A 21561-nucleotide genomic window follows, 5' to 3' on the forward strand; every position below is an offset into this window, starting at 1 on the left:
ATATGGCATCTTATTAAAAACATGCCTTTATTTAACTGTTTTTATTTTCATAAATTCCACCTCTTATTTTTGTCTAAAATTGTAAACATAATGTCAGAATCCCAAATATTTCTGCTCCTCCGACGCTGTCAGGAAGCACGCTCTGCTTTGAAAATGCTTCTGTCTCTTTAAATATTCTTGCAGTAATTCCTTGAACATGCATATGGCCATAAAAAAGAGATAAAGCTTGAAGTCATCCTCACAAACACGGGCAGGAAAAAAAAAAGGATTCTGAATTATACAGCAGCAGCTTCCTGTATTTTACACCTGCAGAGAGGGGAGGGATGTTCAGCTGAGTCCAGAAGACAGAGTCTGGCTGGAAGAGCAACAACAAGTTCCCCGCATGTCTGCTTTTCTTTGCTCTCTCAGTTCTCCTCCGCTGGTCTTACATCTTCTGCTTGTGCTAACTCAAAATGCTGTTGCACATCTTTTATGTGGTGTGGGCTTCACCTGTAATTTTTCTGCAAGGCAGGTAAGAGACATTTTGAATTTGTAGTGTATATGAGCTTATTTCTAGGAGAAATCTGTAAGTTCCTGTTTGGTCTGCCACCGTAATGTGAATGCATGTTTGACTGTATTTACTGTGTTTTCTGTGATCTGACATTGGCCGCATAAGTGCTGACATTAGACATTAGATGATGTTTGTGCTCCCTTGACTGAGAGGCATGTCAGCATCACTGCTCCCTTTAAGTGAGAGGAATGATGGATGAAATATTTTCTAATCTGCAATTTAAAAAAAAAAAAAGTTAAAGTACGATGCAGGATTATACTGAACAGACAAAACAATATTTAAAATAGTTTAATGTATTTAATCTGAAAACTGCATGATGCTGATCAGTAAAACAGCTAAAATGATCAAATAATTAGTATGAATAACCTTTCCTGAGGGAGGATTGGAAGTATTAAATATTAAGAACAAAAAATACATATACACATATGCATATCAGTGCATCCAGAGTTGGTTGTCCCGTCACCTGGCAGGTCTGTGCTCTGTAAGGAGATGAAATACCCCAGCCGGGCGACCAAGCCCCCCTCTCCGTCTGACTTTCTGGACAAACTGATGGGACGCACATCTGGCTATGACGCTCGCATCAGACCAAACTTCAAAGGTAACGCACTGTGGCGTGCAGCGGGAGGGCCTCCTCTGTCGGGACAGGTGTGAGAAGGCGCGCTGCTCATTTTGCATAACAATCCGGGCAGTGAAGTAGCACAAATCATTCACAGATGGGTGAGAAGTGAGAGACGCTGCAGGCTGTGATGTCTTCACACAGGAGTCTTCTTTTCCCTTTCTTTTTTTGTCATGTGTCGTTGCTGTTTTTATGCTGACCCACAGCCTTAGGTCATGATATTTTTACACAGACTTCTCTTTCACATTTTTTTTTCTTGTCAGAACAGTGCAGTTAACCCTCATATGTTGCCCCACAGGCCTGTTTCAAGCCAGTCTTGATCTCTCGTTGAGAGTGAAGCCAGCAGATTCTCTCTGACATACTTCCTCCTCAGTCTCTGGGGTCACATTTCATATATATTTCATACTTGCTCCACATCCTTGTCAGTGCATGCTGGGTAAATCCCAGCTGATTATCTATATATACACTAATGTAACTAAAAGAGAATCAATAAATTATTGCCTCTTAGGGAATGAGTCGCTGAAATATTTAAAGTTTCAGTGGTTGACAGATGGACTACACTAATGGGAGTGTACTGGAAATGACAACACGATTTCATGCTGGTTATCTCGCATAAGTCTATTTATCTGGACGCAGCGTGGCACATTATGAAGAGAATAAGCAGATGTTATTTTCAATGCGCTGCTCTTTGCTGCCTTCAATATTTCATGCGCCCTCTTCTGAAAACATCATCAGTGGTATTTGAGAGACCAGTGTGACTGTGATGTGTGATGACGCTCTGCTTCCATCAGGTCCTCCCGTCAATGTCACCTGTAACATCTTCATCAACAGCTTCGGCTCCATCACTGAAACAACTATGGTGAGAGTTTTCTTTGTATCCCTCAGTGCTCACCCTTTGTTTGGATGATAGGAAAGCATGAGAAAAACTGATTTTATCATCTGATTGTTGGACTGTAAATACAGTGAAATATCACCTTCTTTGACTATTTGTCTTCACTTGAAACAAAGATTTCAGCAGAAAATGTAACTACAAGTGGCAATTCCGGTCATCAGGCCAATCTACATTATAATTACCTCAAAGATCTTGAATTTAGCAGCAGAGTCCCACAGTATGGTCCTTTGGGAAGTCGAGGGTTTACACTTTATTTCAGCAACAACTTCACTCTGTATCTGTCTTGGCATCTGTATCGCTGCACCTGATCTTTCACTATCAGGTTTACATCAAGTAGACTTGTTGATCGCTCACATAACTGCTGCCTGCACCATCAGTAACCTTCTGACTTACTGCACAAGATGGTGGTAGAGGAGTTTGGACTTTCCAATGCGATGCTTTGCACAACAGTTGTGCCACTCTGATAAGAAGATCATAAAAGTGATGCCTACGAAACTATTCAGGTGTCTGTAGGTGTCAGTTTCATAATCGATTTCTAGTCAGTTTGTTATGTTTCAACAGCAGAGGAGGAAGAAGAAAGAAAGTCGTAAAAGTCACTAACACAAAATGTCCCATTTCAGAATATATTATATTATTGGATTTCAATCATGTGAGCGTTACTTTAAAGTTGCAGCTGGTAAAGACGGGGCTAATTATAGTTAGCTTTTTACTGTTCTTTCAGAAATTCTTGTGTCTGTGACAACTGTCAGACAAATACTGTGCAGCCACAGCAGAAGAGACACGACAATTAAAGACAGACATATGACAACGAAGGGTTTGACAACAGCATCACCGATAATCTTTTTTCTGACACATGCACCTGTCGCCACCATGCAGCACCAGCTTTTGCCTTCTAAGTACTTTATCCACTGCTGGGTAATTGAATTTCTAATAATATATCATCATTTATTTAACATGCTTTAAACAGCCTCAGCTGCTTGAAGTCGCTTTCAGTGGAGGGATTTCAGTCCGACAGAGCTGCTGAATTCTCATGTATCAGATGCATCACACTCTCTGGTGTTTATCCATGTTAAGTGTTGCTGGCTCTTCTCCCTCTGTTCAGAGGGGCCATTTGGAGCAAGTTTCATGATGCCTAAACATACTGTCATTAGATTATGACTAATTAATGACTGTAAACACCATCTTGCAAGTTCATTACATAATGTCAGCTATGATTTCCTCATATCTCTGTCTCTGTCAAATAAGGGACCATTGCTTATTTATGAGGCGCATGGAGAGTGTTTGGGGAGGTTTTTTTCTCTCTGATTTATTCAAGTTTAGGAAACCTCATGCATTTTCTAAAATGCCTCTAGGGAGGATCATCAAATTTTAATTGATGATATTACGAGTGGACTTGTCTGTCGTTCAAATTATGGGCACTTAAGTGTGTTTGCCAGCGTTTTTGTGATCACACAGAGTTTTGCGTGGGCACAGCGCTCCACGTGCTGAGAGACACGGCAGGTTCATTTGTGTCTCGCTTATGACTTGTCCCTGTTCACTTAGTCCTGGCCCTCTCACAAGGTTTATTAAAGTAACACCCGAGTCAGATGTATAGACCTATGGAAACTAGTGCAATGTTACTGATCATGTCTTAGAACATATTAAATCTCAATATGATCCTACTCTGGCATGAATTCCACAATTGCCCCTTGTAGCTATATATTCTGTTTCTTTACCTATAGTTTCATTTCTAATTATGACTTCCATCCATGCTGTAGGACTACCGGCTCAATGTTTTCCTGCGACAGCAGTGGAATGACCCTCGCCTGGCTTATAAGGAGTATCCAGATGACTCTCTGGACCTGGACCCCTCAATGTTGGACTCCATTTGGAAACCTGACCTGTTCTTTGCAAATGAAAAGGGAGCAAACTTTCACGAGGTCACAACAGACAACAAGCTGCTTCGGATATTCCAAAATGGAAATGTCCTCTACAGCATCAGGTGACCTGAAAAATGCACCAGCATGTACTGTACCTCTATCAGACATCACAAACCCAGTTCTAAGCCTCATGAAGTGTACAAATGAATATGGACTTCTACCTTTATGTGTTGTAGCCTATACTTCTAAATTTATGGTCCAATGGTGTGGCTCCCAGAGATTTTGTATAGGAGTGGCCAGATGGGGCAGGTCGGAGGAGGCTGTGATGCAGTGACGGACGAACAAAAGCAGCTGGCTGGCTATGCATTTGTTATTGTCTTTCACACAAAGTATTACAAAAAATATGCATTATTGATTTAAATTTAAATTGTATCTAATGTAAAATATCAAACAGAAGCATATTATGCACATGCGACTGACGGGGGGGGGTCTTGTACCCGGTTGGCTGTGGCCCCCTTCGGTCTACCCTTGGCAGCGGCACTGCCAACAACATGTTTGTTTCACTCCAGTTCAGTTCAGTTGTCATTGTGTTGTCCAGCACCCACTGTGAGCAAGTTCATACTAAACAATAACCGCGGGCTAAAACAGAATCAGGTCAGTAATGTGGCACTGAAGCCGTGGTGAAGTGTAGCGTAATGGGTGGGAAGTTTCACTGGAATATAAGAAAGCAATGTTCAAAGCTCTATTAGCAATTATGTTAAACACGACCTAAATCTGCTTCTCTGGTTACTGAACAGTAAAAATAAGCCCTAACCACGACCAACTCCGTAGATTCCAGATTACCAACTTATGTTTTCCCCCCATAAAATAACAGAAAAAAAAAGATATCTGCCCTCATTCATGTTCATACGGCTCACCACTGGGTCTCTGGTTGACATTGAATTAGGATCATTCCGTTTCCTCCTCTCTGCAGTTTTGCTCATTTGTGTGAAATGCTTAAGTTCGTCCTTGCTGGAATAAAGAGGAGAAGGGTGCTTGAAATGAGCAGTAAAAGACATCATGACTAAACAACAAGTTATTAGACATGGGTAGAGTCCCCGCTAACACTTCTATTGAGGAGCAGCATATTCTGTTTTTGGAGAGGGGGACACACTCTCCTGTTTTTACTGATTGTGGTGCTGTGATCTCAGCCGCTTTGACGTCAGGCCCTCCATAAAGGCTGACATGTTGTCAGTCAGGGTCTGTCAGTCCTTCTTGTGATTTGTGTGGGGCGCAGTGGACTCGACAGATGGACGGGGGACAGAGAGGCTGGAGCTGCTCGGTGTGACCCTTAATATAGGGTGAGTGTGTAAAAAGGGTTTGAGTGACACAGAAGCTAGAGACGGCTGGTGCTGTGGGTTCAGCGCTGTGGGTTAGCTGGGCATCCAGCGAGGATGCAGTGTGAGGGTATCACCTTTTCATTACACACCATTTCTGTACCATTACGGTGTTTCTGTCTCTGTGCTCCAGGCTGACACTCACGCTTTCCTGCCCCATGGATCTGAAAAACTTCCCCATGGACAGCCAGACGTGTACAATGCAGCTCGAAAGCTGTGAGTTGGAGCTTTCAAAGCAGGATGAAAACGTACATATATTTTATCGTGAACTTACTGCACACTGTACACCTTCTCTTTCTCTTTGATCTAGTTGGCTATACCATGAATGATCTTATTTTTGAATGGCTGGATGTGGGAGCAGTGCAGGTGGCCGACGATCTGATGCTCCCTCAGTTTGTGCTCAATGAGGAGAAAGGCCTCGGGTACTGCACCAAGCACTACAACACAGGTACACGACGCACGCTGACCTGCCAACTACCATCCTTGATACGTCCTGCTAATCAACTTCTAATAAGACTGTCAGTTTGTACCTGTATCTCCTCCTGTGGTTAGGTAAATTCACCTGCATTGAGGTCAAATTCTACCTGGAGCGTCAAATGGGTTACTACCTGATCCAGATGTACATACCGAGCCTGCTCACTGTCATCCTGTCCTGGGTGTCCTTCTGGATCAACATGGACGCGGCGCCGGCCAGAGTGGGACTGGGGATCACTACGGTGCTCACCATGACCACGCAGAGCTCTGGCTCCAGGGCCTCCCTGCCAAAGGTCAGGCAAGTTTGGTTTGAGGCACTTTGTAGGAGAGAATGCAAGCCAGGCATTGTTTACTATAATTCAGTTCAATGCCAGATTTCATGCACTGAGCCCTGATAGTCAGTTAACGGCCTAGACATTGAAACAGACAAGACTGCATAAATGGTTGACAATGCAGTAGTGGAAGAAGTACACAGACCCTTTTACTTCAATAAAAGTAGTAACACCACTATATAAAAATGCTCGACTACATGCAAAAACATTTTTACTTAAGTAAAATGTACCTTGAATATCAAAGGTACTGATTATGCAGAATGGCCCTTTTCAGAGTGTTTAACTACTGCATAAATTATAATATGCATTATATTATTATATTATTAAGAAACAAAAGTTAGAGAGAGGTTGATATTTTGATATCATTTTCAATTTTTTAGCTTCAGTGGTAGAAAGTAATTAACTACATTTACTCAAGTACTGCACAGCATTTTCATGATTCTTGACCAATTACAACACTAAGCAACTGTTTTTCCAACATAAACATACACCACTGACAGGGACCGGTATGCATAATGAGTATTTCACTTTTGCTACCCCATCTTTCTTTCATGTCACCACTGAGCATCACATGAACGCTAATGTTACCAGAATGATTTCACCCATTGGATTTTCGCGTTTCACAGGTGTCCTACGTGAAAGCCATAGACATCTGGATGGCCGTGTGTCTTCTTTTTGTGTTTGCTGCACTACTAGAGTACGCAGCCGTGAATTTTGTTTCACGCCAGCACAAGGAGTTCTTCAGACTGAGGAAGAAGCTCAAAGAGCAACAGCGGCAGAGAACTGTGAGTGCAACCCACCCCCTCAGCCCCTCAGGCGGCTGTCACCTGCTATTCCCTGCGCCCAGCTATGCACGAGCTACACAACTCAGCTGCATGTTGCACTCCGGCCGGAGATGCATGCGGCGCTGACCTGTAATTAATTTGAGCCATCACCTTATTCCACTGCTGGCTGCATGTTCCCAACATATTGCTGCCTCACACTGGAGAAAGAAGAAAAATAGGGAAGACAAAATAGGCCAAACCAGCTTTAAAACATCATATTTCTTAAATAAAGCAGTGTGACAGCAGCTGTGGGATTCATTAATACCTTGCAATATTCATAACACAATTAACAAAACATCTGCTTGAACCCTTTGTACTTCATATGTTTGGATTCTGCAATAGCACTGAAATTTGCTCCGAGAGCTGTCTCATATTAAGGTCAGACTTGTATTCACATCATGAGAAACAGATGATGATCACTCGCCAGTGGACAAGATTTGAAACACACGAGCAACATAGTAGAGTTGTGGCTGCAAAGCCTTTGATCAGTGCAGTATGTCTGATGGTGTGTTATTTCTCCTCATCAGCAGGCAAGTGGAGACAGTAAGGTGAAAGGAAACAACATGTCAGGGAACAATGCTTCTCATGGGAACGTAGCCCAGCAGTGCACTGTCTGCGCCAGGGTATGTTCTGCCGCCTCGCTCAGTTTAACAGCAGCCAATCAGCGGCTCGAGGAGAAAGCAGACATCACTTCAGCTGTGAGATTCTCACTGGGGGCCGATGGTTATTCTGTGCTGTGTCTTTTTTCTTCCAGGAGGAGGAGCTGGCACAGCAGGGTTTGCTCTTTCAGAGTTTTGGACTTGCACTGTCAACAGGAAGTGCACCGGACATGGATTCGACGCCGGTGTTTGCCGATTTACCTCCAGGTTTAGGTTTCTATGACATACGCAGGCGCTTTGTGGATCGGGCGAAGAGGATTGATACCATCTCCCGAGCTCTTTTCCCAATGAGCTTCCTCATGTTTAATGTCCTCTACTGGCTTACCTACAAAGTTTTACGACATGAGGACCTTCTAGCTGCACTGTGACAACACAACGACTGAGGACCACAGAGACACTGGATACCTTTAATTCTGCTCTCTTCACTGAAACATTTACAGGCTGAGAGTCCTCAGCTGAGCCGTGGAAGATGCGTTGTGACTGCATGTCCAGTGCCATTTGGAAATTCCATGACATGGGAGAGTCCATCGGTTTCTTTAAATTTTTAATCCTTCCAAAGAAATGCACTTTTTATTGGCACTGATGCTTTATGCATTACACGTCAGGGTTCAGTATGTGTGTACAGTCGGCATCTTAAGAACATCAACGAACACGTTTTTTGGACAGATCTCTGTACGTGCAGTTATTGTAGCTTCACATGTATTGTACACATCCTTACCAGGCCTACGGTTTTTATTTTGCACTACTTTTACTGGTGCCATGGTCAGCAGGTTTCATATCACAGAGGCTAAACACACATCACAACAAGCAGGAACTTTGAAACAGTAGCAGCTCGGCTCTGTGTCTCACCTTGGCTGCAGCTTTACAGACACGTGAAACGCATAAATGAAAATATTTAGTTTCTTTGTAGGCTGCAAATCTAGGATGTCATGATATTTCTAATGACATATAGTTTTCATCATAATATTCCTAAGTCCACTTACATTTTGAATCCTATCAGTGATAAAGACTGGAATAGTCTGTTCTCAAAATGTTTCTCAAATTTAAATGAAGGTATTTCATGCATAAAGAAGTAAAGGATACACTGTCCTGGGATTTTTAGACATCACTGTATATTGATACAGCATGGCACACACACAGCCAAATAGTGTTTATCTTTTATTATTATTTCTTGCCTAAAGACCCCGTTCAGATCGGTTTATTTGGTGTAGAACAGTTATCAGAACGTGTTTCTTAACTTGTACCGAGTTCCCCTCAGGCCTGCTTAATGGTTGTTGTGTTGGTGTTTAACAAAGTTATACACTGAGAATATGTTGTCTCTGTGTATTTTTCCCTTAAGAAATGAGCATTTCTCTGAAAATCTTTGTTGGTCAGTATGAAATAAATAAATACTTTAATTTGAAATATTGAATCCAGGTCTTTTATGTATGAGGACAAATGTAACACAATGCCAGGATCTAAACCAAAAACATTACACATCATTTGCACATTTAATTATCATTTATAAAATTTAAATTATTACATTAAACTAGGATTTCTCTAAAGCCAGAAGCATCTCTCCAGCACTGAATTTAGATCTGTCTCCCCTCTCATACTCTACTGTCATGTGGTACAAAATGCCACTGTGATAATATAATAGATCCCATGACATGCTCAGTACCTCACACTGCATGGCATTTTTAATATATTGATAGAGTAGCATTTCTGTGCACACACCTGGAGACCAGGTCCATCTCTAGAAACCTACTCTCACGTTAAAAATAAACCATGTTGTAAAATGAAGCTGTCATATTAATATTTCATTTGAAAAGGTAGCTGTCATGCATATACAGCACAGTAGGAGGAGCAGGGCTGCATACATCAGCTCTGAAATGCAGATGGGCTCTTCCTCTAAATAGATTTTCACTTTTATATTGGAAAATATGAAATCTATCTTTATCTTAAGCATTTGCTCTGTTTTAAGCCGCTCTTTATCAGTGACACAACTATGAGTACTTGAATATGGTACGGGCTTAAGAGAACATAAACCACATCAGAGACAGCGACAGAGCATCAGGGACGTTTTTCACATTTCTATAACCTTTGTTTTCACAGCATAATGAACTGCTGACCTCACTGCTTCTCACTTCTAACATGTGCAAAATCTGAGACTTTGTATCTTGAGCCACAAGAGGGTGGTGTTCACTTGTTTATGCCCCATGTGGGCATGTTGCAGTGTGCCACCACATTATACAGCAGGAGAGACTTTCCTTTGCACTCTCTGAGATGAGGATCTCTGGCTGTTTTGCAACTTTTATCTATCTCTAAATATTTACAGGTTGTGATATTCACTGGCAAAAAAGAAAAACTACCCTTTTCTACAAATAGTTAATTACACAAAATTTAAATGTGCATTATCCATCTATCATTGCTCTTATTTTCAAACATTTTTGAATGAGGTTTTGAATTGCTGCAGGCCCCAAATATCAGCCTAAACTATGCCTTTCACTCAGTGAGTCAGTTGTTCTAATCCATCCAAACCTGTTAATGTGCATTTACTCTTTGTTTGTCACAGATGAGCACTTAAGCCAGATCCACACATTAAATCAGAGGGTGATTTCACTCACTCAGTAAAGTCTGAGGAGGAAAACTAAAAGCCTGGTCCCGACAGACATCTTAATTGTCTAAATTGCATTTAAGAGAGCATTTTGTTTAAATGGTGCTGAAAGAATGGAAGGAGCGCACACATTGAGGAAATACAAACCTCCACGCCAGATGTTTAATACCATAATGACTTACCATTCCCACTGCTCCACCCAGATGCTGACTGGGGACAAATGTTAACATTTTAAATAAATGCATACTAGATAAATTCCTCCTCTGTTGATGTTTCACAGTGATGGGACCCTTTCCAAGCAATATGCTCTCCTTGATTGTGTGGATGCAGGCAGATAGAGGGGGATGAGTTTGGACTGGAGAACCCTGCCTACTTTCATGTGTGAAAAGTGGGATTTATAATTCAGTCAGCAAGATAGATAGCGTATAGAATATATTACACAGCATGATATAAAATATGCAAAGACAAAGTATGCAAAAAAGGTGTTATTCCTGGTGAAAAGTTACTCATTTGTGCACATATATTCTGATCATAGTAATATTTTTTTCTCCTTTTGGCACAAATGTAGAAAACAACAAAATTCACTCTACATGTGGTAAAATACTTTAAAATGAATCAGGGATGTTTGAGGACATTTGCAATAAGTTTCTTTTCCATGTTGGGAGTGGGGCTGGTCTCCCTGGGACCCTCCACCAAGGTGTCCACTGGCTGGAGACGTGGCAGCGTCTCCGGTCATATGATTTTAGTTCATGCTCGAACCCCACCCCGTTATCCCCTCCCTCAAAAGATTTTATTTTTATTTTTTTTTTTTGACATATCACTTGCCCGTTATTTAAGTGTGGGGTGACACTTTAAACATCTGCTAAAATCTTAAAAGTCCTGCAAAATATTCGCTGCATAACTCTGGTCAAATACTCGACATGGCATCCAGTGACGGTGACCACCCAAAACAGAGCCATTTTTAGACGTTTACTGCTGACGTTTACAGAGGCTTCAAATAGCTTCCGTTTTACTCTGGTAGTGATTGGACTCCTCTGTACTTACCCAGTGAGCTAACATATTGGTTGAACAAGTCCGACATCCTACACTTCAATGGAGGAACAGCCCAAAGATCGGGCACAAGACAAGAAATACCACCACCAGGGAGAGGACAGACACTCTATTCAACACCCAACTTGTCTAAAAAATGATCAGAGCCACTTCCAGCGCCAGCATCAGGAAACGCAGACGAAGAAAACAGGTTGGGCCATCCGGAAAAGTGAGCTAACGCTTGCTAGCCTTACTCAGCTAATGTCAACGAGCCGACTAGCATTTGCTAACTAACGTGAACTCCATCGTGATGGGGGGGGGCTCAGCCTGCTAGCTAGCTGTTTATTCAAACTATGTGCTGTTGTGCGGAGTTATTTAAGAGCGTTACAGTTGGTGAGTAGCTAACTGAGAAAAACGATAGCTGACCACTGTCGGACCAGAAACCATCTATTAAGTGAGCTAGCTACATGGCTAGCTGACGTTGCGTGACAGTTGTCGCTGGTGGTGGTTTGACATATCGGGGATTGACCTTGTGCGCCGGTTTCACCACCCATTTTTCTTTTGCAAATGCAGCTAAATCATGTCAGAAAACCCGGCTGGGTTACCATGTGTTATAAACGCATTAACCGTAACATGTGGATTGCGAGTCGCCTTCCATAGTGGCCAAAGCTTCATCTTATTCATTTCAGCGTGCTTGTGTCCAGGAGAGGAAAACGAGCCGGCTCCACTGGAATGTTCTGAGCTGCCATTTCCTGTCGGCCATGTTAGAATATCACTGCGAGCTAATGCTATAGTTACCTGGCTAGTTAAGAATTATTTGTACAGCCACGCCACTTTGCTCTGCTGGCATGGCGTTGTCGGCTTTTGCTTAATTGCGTCGCTGGTTTGGCTATGGCCATAAGATAGCCACCTTCAGGCCATAGCCAAGACGTGTTAATATCAAACGAGTCGCTGGCTAGTTGACATTAGCTAAAGCTAGCCATCCCTGACAGGCCTGTTGCATGTTGTTCAGTCAACGTGAAGCCACGCAGCAGCTCGATTATGATAAAGATATGGTTGGACAGACACCGTAAGCATGCACCTTACGTTTGCTGGCAACTATGCCAACATGATTGCTTGCAAATAAGCAAGGACCGCCTCTGTATAATACGAGAAGCGAGCTTGTATGCAGACTCTGTGTGTGCTGAGCCTACAGACATGAGGGGCAGCACCATTTAATGAGAAGCCCCACGTTGACACAGCAGTTCCAATGAATCTGACCAATGCATACACCGATTTGTGGCTCAGTGCCAGTTCAAATGTATTTCATAAATGCTGCTCTCAGCCATCCCTTTACACCTTGCAGCAACTGGTCTTTGGTGACAGATCAGATGTTCTCAAGATATGGAATCAGCTGCTAGTCCAGCTGCAGTTCATATCTGTGAAGTATATGTCCATAATTCGTTAAATACAGTGAGTAACCACCTCACCTTGAAATGTGTGTGCCGATACATTTTCAGGCATCAGTATGAACATTCATTTGCAAAAGCATGGAGATTTTCATCTCTTGTCAGATACCTATTCTTTCCTTGTCTCAAAAGTTGCTCGACAACAATATTTGAGTGCTGCGATCATTTCTTCTAAAAGATCAAGTTATCCAAACACATTAAATCGATCCTGGTTTGCATAAGAAACACCACTTCAAATCTGTGTGGATGGCACATTGGTAATTGTAAATGTGAGTAAAATGTGGATAATTGACATATTTTTGACATATGAGTTGCATACAAGTATGATGGTATGCAACATGTGTAGTTCCTGCACATAATCATTTCATAGGTTTTGTGAATTTAGAGTCCTGTATTTTTCATCACTGCATTACAAATACTAATTATTTGTATAGTACGCCAAAATAGTTCTTTTCCAAAGTTATTTTGCGTAAGTGGTAAAGGTCAAATTAGTTGACACTGTATTTTGTAAAATTTCTGCAATTTTCTGCAAGGTCTGAAGGAATGATTGAGGTGTTCTGTCATTTCAGTATAAACTGATTTTGTTTCCCCTTTCAGGCAGTAAAAAAGTAAACATCAGTGAGGAGGAGGGGGAGAAGAATCCACATCTGTCTGATACTGTTGGTATGTCACATCCCCCCAGCAGCAATGGTAACAGACACACAAGTAATACAAATGTGAAGCAGAAGTCAACACAAAAGCTGTACACCACTGTTCCAAAAGTGAGCAGCAAAGGATTGGACCATAAGAAGAATATGGACCTTAAAAATGACAAGGAAAAGGCCCTGGATTTGAATCATCATGAGGGCCAACCTTTGGATAAGAAAGACTCTGTGTTGCTTCAGAATGGCGTTGTAAACTGTGGCTTAATTACAAATGGCTATTCTAGCAAGGACAATGATGGCAGCGGCTCTGAAGGTGGATATACGACTCCGAAGAAACGCAAGGCCAGATGTAACAACGCAAAGAACACTGATAATGTGATTAGAGAAAAGGAGAAAGACATGCAGCAGGGCAACACTACACAGGAGCATGGGGCTTTTAATCTTGAGGCGACCGAGAAGGGAGTGACTTCCAGACTTGACGGCTTTAGAGCCACCCATAAAGTCGAAGCTCAGTCAGCAGGTAGACGGGCTGTTACGTCAGAGGCTTCAATGGGTGAATCTCAGAGGAAAAACTCTGATGGCAAAACAGTTGGCACCTTTGGTAAAAAGACTGAGGAAAGGCACAAAGCCAAGCTTTCCTCACCTTCAAAAGAGGACTCATGGACTTTGTTCAAGCCCCCTCCAGTATTTCCTGTGGACAATAGCAGTGCTAAAATTGTTCCCAAGATCAGTTATGCAAGTAAAGTAAAAGAAAACCTCAACAAAGTAGCTCAAGGTGGAGGAGAGGCACTGCCTCCTCCTGTTAGACTGTCGCAGGTTCCCATGTCTGCTATGAAAACTATCACCTCAGCTAGCTTTACTAATGGTCCTGTTTCTGGAAATGGAAACGGCTGCCCAGTGGGTACCTTCTTTGCTCCTGCTGCTAGTAGTATTCCACCAGCCCCATCTATCCCAAGTGGCGAGAATGTAGCATCTCCTTTGGAAAGTAACTGTAGCTCTACAACTAGTCCCATAGATGGAGAAGCATATGAGCTTAGAAAGTGTACTCTTTTAATTTACCCTTTAAATATGCAACCTGTGCTCCCTAGTGCTCGTCACCTCGACCCACCGGCTGCTCAGACAAATCAGAAAGCCTTGGGAGATATCTTCCAGAATCAGTGGGGGCTTTCCTTCATCAATGAGCCCAATTTGGGGCCAGAAGGAGGAAGTGGCCAGGTGCCTGCAGAGGACAAAACTACTGTGGTCACACCTCAAAGCGAGTGTCAAGCTGTTGCGGCCAAGGCTGCCCAGCCCTGCTTTGATGTTAGCCCAACATTCTTGGAGCCTGGCACTTTGGCTCAAGACCCTGAGAAAAGGACTTGTGCCCCTTGCAATGTGTCTAATGCTTGTTCACCTGCTTGTGTGACGAGTGAGGAGGAGAACAAGCTGCAGCCTTGTGGCCAGGAAAAGACAAAAGCTGAGGGCAAGGGTGCAGCTTCTGCTGCGTCAGCCCCCAGTAAAGACAACGGTGCTAAGCCTGCACAGGGCCAACTAACCACTTTGTTGTTTGGCTCATCTAAAGAACAGGCCCACTCTAAAGACATTGGCAGACGGTGTAGCTGGGGGTCCTTTGACATTAAAGCTGCTGTCACTTATCACACTAAAGGTAACTTTGACCATTTATCAAGTTGATTTGTGTAACCATTTAAGTTGTAATCCTTAAGATATAATTGCTGGTTGATTTGGTGACACCTGGGTTGTTGGCGGTAACAGAAAGTTGGGTTCGATATTACATATTAATACATATTTAATATTAAGATTACAGTGCCACCAAACAAACTCACAGGTGCATTTCGTAACTCCTCCACAGTGAAAACCACCTCACCTTTCTGCAGTTGAATGCGTTTATTGTGAAGCATTAGGAAATGTTCAGTTTGCATTGGTGACAGGGCTCTGGTGTGACTGGGGGAGTGAAAAGTGAACAGTGAAGCTGATATTGATGAGATAAGATTACAAACCATAATGCTGGATTTCATGCTGTGTTGTCTCCTGTGAATGTGTCATGCGTGGGAAGGCACTTTGAATGTGGGAATGGTAGATTCCCCCATTAACAATGAAAACTAATACACAGAGAGGTAATCACAGAGTGGAAATACACCGAATGGCTGTTGCAGAAAAAACGCAATAGTGTCGTAAACATGGTTTTGTTTTCTGAAAATCTTAAGGATTACAACACATGTTCAAGTACTATCTAATGTTTGGAGAGATCAGTTTTGTATTTTGTGATCAATTCATGCAGATGCTGAATTAATGTGCCTTTTTCCTTCAACAGAAATGGAATTCATTTTGAACTTGCAAAAACAAGGTAAATTCAACTTGTTGCTTTCACTTTTTCCAATCCTCTGTTTTAAGAACTCAGCTCGGTTCTCTCAACAAGAGTTAGATCTAGAAGTCTCAGACCATTTCAACATTTTACTTTTAACATTTGTGAGCTCTCTTTCTCATTGAGCTTGTGACATTTCAAGCTCTGCTGCTTCTTCATAACTGCGCGGCCTGTGCAGCTCTTGCGACACATAATCAACATGAAAACACAGAGGAGCCAGACTAAGCTGTTTACATGCTGAATCTAAACACTGACATCACATCTTTTTCTCTTAATGGAGTTATTCTAACCCCAGCTATGAGCTTCATACGAGTAAAGTGACCTGGTAACAGTGTGTCCGTGACAGTGGTGTATTGTTAAGGTTTCTATTTTTATGTGCTCACAATATACTGTACATCCTTTGACTGATGTTTTAGTTCAGAAATACTGTTAATCTGCTGGGAAACATCTTGAGGCTTGTTTAGCTAACTTCTTGCTATAAATCACTGTAAGGACTTGCACAAATAGGTTTTTGTTGTGGTTGATCTGCATGTCAGAATGTGCACAAAGGCTACATTAATGCCTCTCAAGGACAGATAGTTGTATATCGTGGGCTAACATCACGGAACAGTAAATCCTTGAAAGACAAAAGGCCACATTTGTTTTATGACTAAACAGCTGAAACATAAGTAACCCAAGGTAATCACCAACAGAGACACTGTTAAAATTACTGAGTGTGACATACTGCGGGTGTATGGTCCTCTGGTACTGCAGTCATGCCAGCTGGCAAGTGAAATACAGCAATTACTCCAGACAGTCTGTCGATACCAGCACAGGCATGTGTGCGGAGATGTTTTAGGCTGTGTTAGCTGAATATCCAACCGCTAGTTAGAATGAAACGCGCCGTCACGACTGAGGCTGAGTGCTGTTTGAAACCTTTGGAGACAACAACAAAACCGTTTTCATTTAAGAAAAATAAGGCAAAGTTCTCAAATGTTGACCGAAGTAGTAGTTGTATTAAAATATTCCAGAACTGGAAAGATTTCCATTTTATTCAGGATTATCTGTTGAATACAGACATGTTGAAGAATCTAACCCGTCTCCTTTCTTCTCCCCACTCTGCTCCAGATCCAAAAAGAGTAGTGGTTTATGATGAAACTAAGGATGGACCTGATCAGTGAGGTAGATCGTCTACAGTACTTACCTTCTTCTCTTCTGGGTGCTGCAGTTATCTACCTTGGAAATCATAAATCCTGTCGGACAGATAAAGTGACAACTGTGAAAACATTGATAGTATAGCATGACAGATTTTCCTTGGAATCTCGGGTGGAACTAACAGACTTCTTCGGGGGCATCAGACAAACGCGCACACGCTCTGGAGGGATGTGAGAGGAGCTGATCGGCGCCTCTCCAACACGCTAAATGGACACTTTCAACTTCGGAGCTGCGCGAGTCGTTTGTCTCATGGCTCTTCAGGATGATGTTCGGGAGTTCAACAAAGGAAGGTGTCATGGATTGCACCTCCCTAAGCCTTTATCCTGTTGAACTGCGGCAGCCGTCAGTCTGACTATGGGATGCCTCAGTCATTTTCTTTCTTCACGCGTTCAAATGAGTTCATTGTAGATATGTTAGACGTTATACATACACATCTGTGTGCAAGCTTGAATTAATCATGGAAGAAAGGAGAACACACTTTGCAAAGATTGCCTTGGAGTTGTGGAATAAAGGTCTTTGGAGTCCTGTTAAACTGTAAGTTAAGTGGAAGCTCACAGGTGAGGCCCCACCCAGGAAGGGAGAACCCTGTCTTAAATCCTTTTTGAGGGGAAATCAGAGCCCAGAAATGTAATGCTTGCTTTTTCTTTTATACTGTTATGTCTGACTAACATGATGAGTGTTGTCCGCACTGCAGTGTGACACCCCCCCCCCGCCCCCCAGAGCACAGGTACAGAAGTGCCCCGTTTGAAGGAAAGCTAGGCCCTTCATTTCATCGTTTATTACAGGTGTGCTAAAGATTTCAAAATCAGGTCTCCATTAAAGGCAGAGTCTTTTCATACATTTCACGCAGATGGTTATGAAGTCAGTTCAGTCTGTTATTTAACTCAGATACATATGAATCCTGAGTAAACTGAGGGACAAATGTCAAGCGAGAGACATTGCTACAATACGGTCTTCTGTGTTTTGTGCGATCTGTTCAGCAGCAAGACTCAGGACGACCATTCATGTTATTTTGTCTGCATTTCTGTTTGTGTACAAACTGTTCAATTCCTGTTGTCAAAGGAACACATGTTGCATTTTCCGTTTTTCTTTTTTTATTGTTTTCTGACTCCGCGTTGGAACCTTTTTTTTTTGTCTTATATGGCATTGAATTTCCTGCATGTTTACTGGTGGAAGTGAGCGAGTCAGAGGTCACTCTTCATCGCCACGCAAAGATAACCGTAACACGACAACAATTGCAATACTAATCTAGGTTTCCCCGACTAGCCACTTTGTCAAACTGTGTCGAAATGTGAAGATGAGTTGTACTATTATGTTTTACTGTGGATAACATTTTACATTTGCAAACCAGTGTGCAATAACACCATGTGATCCATACAATGTGTGAAATGGGTTCTGTGGAGCTACAGAACCATCGCCCAAGATGCTGGTGTGGCCTGCAGTTCATTTGTTTGTTCACAAGTGTTTAAGGTGCGTGTTCAGTTTGGTGCACCAAATCCTTGAGGTGTTTATTTGTTTTGTTTTGTTTTGTTTGTTTTAAATTGCAAAAGAGCTCATGTTGAAAGATCTAATTAAGTCTAGGGAGCCCAAATTTGATAACTGCTAACTGGCCAGCTGTGACATCACTTTCATCACCATCTCCAAATCAGGATTGGTTTACTCGACATAACGAAGGAGCCGTCCCGGTTCCTGTGTCCTCTAGAAGATATGATTTGGTTAATGTGTGGATTAATAGCACTTTATGTAAACTAATTGCTTTTATCTTTTAATTACTAGAGAGATCTATGTATGTACTGACAAGAAATACTCCTTGAAAGAATGGCTCTGGGCTGTTACTTTTCAGAAAAAAAACAAGTTGATAAATACAGAATTATTAAATGTAACTCAGGTAGTGTTGATAAAGCCATGACTATGTTAAATATTGTTTTTGCCAAATGGTCCCTGTCATGTAACATTCTCAAATTGGAAATGTTGAAGTGGAGTCCTCTTACACAGTCTCACATGATGTGACAAAACACCAAATAATTACCCGTGAGGAAAACTGTCATGGCGTGCAAGGTGCTGTCATTGATCATTTTGGGCTCTAAAAATCAGTTTTCCTGCTCGTTTTCCCTTAAAAAAAAGAGAGAAAAAAGAAGCACATTGCTCCATGCCTTTTCTACATGTACAAGACTGTAATCTTCTTCTTGCAATCTTTTGATGGTTGATTTTCTCCCTCATTTGTTCACAGTGAAGCACCTCTTGATTTATTATTGCTGAACATCAGTGGTGTTTCTGTGGGGTCGCTACAATCTGGGTATGAGCTTTTCAAGTGCGCCTCTTTCCACTGTGTCCTGATTAGGCGCCGCTGAAGCTCGCGCTCGTGTGCAGGGACGGGAAGTCGTAACTGCAGCCGGTTGTCTTGACATTCAACTTCCACGTCTGATCTCAGTCAGCTCTCTGGTATTTAAAACGCTTTTGTTTTGGCTTCCATTGTACAGCGTGTGATGGATGAGTGTATTATCATATGCTGCCCTCTGAATAAGAACAATTGTGTCGGATGCGGTCGATGAGGGAGCCGAGGGTATTTGAGGAGATATTGGCCGTTAGCATTTAGACTTTCATGTTTTTTCCGTGCTTGTGGAAGTTGACATTTAACCTGTCATGAAGTTACATGAAACCTGCAGTTTAATTTCTTCTGATTGCCTATAATCCGCAGACAAAGTGACGTAATCAGGTTCCCATGTGGTAAATACCAAATTGTTCAGGCTGAAAGCATTACCAGTGGACAGTGATGCATCTACAGGCTTCTCAGTGTAAAACAGGGTGATCAAATGAGTAGTATTTGATGTTACTGTAGTCTTACGACCTTTTTAAACTGTATTTTTTTATTTTTTTTGAGAGGATAGTCCTGCACAGGGGAATCAGAGAATCTCCCATACTCCCACCCCAAGGCTCCTCTTTTTCAAGCACTTATTACAGCAAAGAGGCTATGCCGAATATGCATTTATAAAGAGAGAACTATTATTTAGCACTGTAGCCTGCAAACCAAAAACTGGTTCACGAAGCTGAGTCGATGGTTAATCAGTGGTTGGGGGGGAGGGGAGGGGGGTGAGGGTTTGAGTGACTGACTGTTGGTGTGTTGAGACAGAAAAGCCTGATCATGTGGAGTTTATATTTCCACCCCCTCAGGATGTGCAATCACCTCAAGGATGCTGACGTAGGCTTCCAGGTTGTGAGTGACGAGCTCGGCCTCGTTGTTTGGTGGGTGCGTGCATAGCGAGTTCTATTATATGCAAGTTCCTCGTATTTTTCAACCCCCCCCCCCCCCCCCCCAACCATCCCTCTTGTCCATGTTCAGGTGCCTGCGTGGAAAAAAAATATACTTTTACAGCAATTTTGATTGTTTAAAATCTGCTTCCAGCATATATCCGTGCCATTTTTTTCTTTGTTTTTATAACATTTGCAACGCTGTCTAAGTTTTCTTACAGCTAATCCTGATTCTTTCTTCTAAGCGACATGGACACGGCTGAAAGCAATGAGCATTTTTCTGTGTTTTGTAGGTTTTTTGAATATTTCACGGCTTGTGTTCAGAACTGTGTGACCTAAAGCCAAAATCAGTTTGAATGGGACGGATGACAGCTGCTTGCTGGTGTACGCTCATGGCAGTCTATTGTCAAGTTAATGTCTGAAGTAGCACATAATTGATTTGAACTGATTTAACAAATTGATGTTTTAACATGTTTTTTTTTTATGTTTTGAGTTATAACCTAATTTATCCATAGATGCACAAGTAGGATGAGACTAAAAGGAATAAATGATACAGAAAATCAAGATGTCTCATTTTTGATGAGTTTTAGATGATTTAGTTACTGATTAAGGCTGACGTAGACCTATTTTTCCCCCAGTTACCAGAGTTCCTCTTAATATATTTTTTATTTGTAGTAATGCTGATCATGTTGTGAGGGGGAGTGAGGTATTAACGTGCGGTTCAACAACTCTGAATCTGCTTTCGCCAAAGGTACACTACTCAGATATTCAGCTCTTGAATGGCAAACGCACAGAGCGGGGGGACGTTGTTGATGATGTCATAACCAGCTTCCTGACATCGCGCTGGGTGTGGAGGAGTTTTTAGTGAAGAGAAGTCACTACTGTAGCAGCTGAATGTCGCTTTGAGCGTGTTATTAGACGGTGTGAGAGAGGAGACATTTTCAAAAAAGAAAAAAAAAATAAGATAAATACCGAAAGTGCTGCTTCTTCATCCAGTAATCAATCGTCTGTAATGGGAAATGCTGGACTTGGTGTTTGTGCTCGACTTAAAAACTGTCCCTCCTTTAAACTGTCTTTGCCTCTTGTGGAAATGTTTTAATTTAGGGGGCTTTTTTTTTTCTGTTTTTACTCAATGACGCCTGAGAGGAACAGTGTTCGTGATTCCACACACGCAGAGTGAAGTCAGCAAAGGCAACACGAGTCTCCAGGATTCAGTCATGAAAAGAGGTGAAATGTTGTGCCGAGTCGTCTGTTTCTTTCGTTTCTCTGTGTCATCTCAAATGGCTGTTGTGCTTGTTGATGCTTTTTTTTTTTCCTTTCGTTAACTTAACATCTCTTGCCCCCCCCCGCTAAAATACGAGGCAATAGCATTTCTTTCTCAAATGTCTTACAGGTTGACATTTAAGTTTTTAAGTGAGCAGTCAGATTATTTCCTTTTGTTTTGAATTTAACAGAAG

General features: G+C 42.0%; 2 protein-coding genes across 3 annotated transcripts; both read left to right on the plus strand.

Annotated features, from left to right (window-relative positions):
- Positions 1 to 348: 348 nt before the first annotated feature.
- Positions 349 to 8273, plus strand: glra4b (glycine receptor, alpha 4b). Its single transcript, XM_070982731.1, has 10 exons — positions 349 to 511; positions 1021 to 1148; positions 1958 to 2025; positions 3816 to 4039; positions 5427 to 5509; positions 5604 to 5741; positions 5846 to 6060; positions 6726 to 6884; positions 7451 to 7546; positions 7678 to 8273. Exons 1-10 carry the CDS (start codon positions 453 to 455, stop codon positions 7948 to 7950), a joined length of 1443 nt encoding a protein of 480 aa, XP_070838832.1. The 5' UTR covers positions 349 to 452; the 3' UTR covers positions 7951 to 8273.
- Positions 8274 to 11204: 2931 nt separating this feature from the next.
- On the plus strand, positions 11205 to 21073 carry nufip2 (nuclear FMR1 interacting protein 2). Of its 2 annotated transcripts, none has more exons than XM_070983255.1 (4): positions 11205 to 11418; positions 13253 to 14944; positions 15611 to 15643; positions 16769 to 21073. In XM_070983255.1, the coding sequence occupies exons 1-4, from the start codon at positions 11271 to 11273 to the stop codon at positions 16819 to 16821; spliced, it is 1926 nt and encodes a 641-aa protein (XP_070839356.1). In that variant the 5' UTR covers positions 11205 to 11270; the 3' UTR covers positions 16822 to 21073. The 2 variants fall into 2 exon arrangements, with proteins under 2 accessions (XP_070839356.1, XP_070839355.1); XM_070983254.1 differs by having other exon boundaries at positions 11215 to 11436.
- Positions 21074 to 21561: the final 488 nt, after the last annotated feature.

This window comes from Chaetodon trifascialis, chromosome 16 (genome assembly GCF_039877785.1).
Source record: "Chaetodon trifascialis isolate fChaTrf1 chromosome 16, fChaTrf1.hap1, whole genome shotgun sequence".
Taxonomy (NCBI): domain Eukaryota; kingdom Metazoa; phylum Chordata; class Actinopteri; order Chaetodontiformes; family Chaetodontidae; genus Chaetodon; species Chaetodon trifascialis.

Coding starts and splice junctions, on each gene's coding strand:
- nufip2 (XM_070983254.1), top strand. CDS start 11,271: ATGGAGGAACAGCCCAAAGATCGGGCACAAGACAAGAAATACCACCAC. Junction 14,945..15,610: donor TGTCACTTATCACACTAAAG/GTAACTTTGACC, acceptor TTCCTTCAACAG/AAATGGAATTCATTTTGAAC. Junction 15,644..16,768: donor TTTGAACTTGCAAAAACAAG/GTAAATTCAACT, acceptor ACTCTGCTCCAG/ATCCAAAAAGAGTAGTGGTT.
- glra4b (XM_070982731.1), top strand. CDS start 453: ATGCTGTTGCACATCTTTTATGTGGTGTGGGCTTCACCTGTAATTTTT. Junction 512..1,020: donor GTAATTTTTCTGCAAGGCAG/GTAAGAGACATT, acceptor GTCACCTGGCAG/GTCTGTGCTCTGTAAGGAGA. Junction 2,026..3,815: donor CCATCACTGAAACAACTATG/GTGAGAGTTTTC, acceptor TCCATGCTGTAG/GACTACCGGCTCAATGTTTT.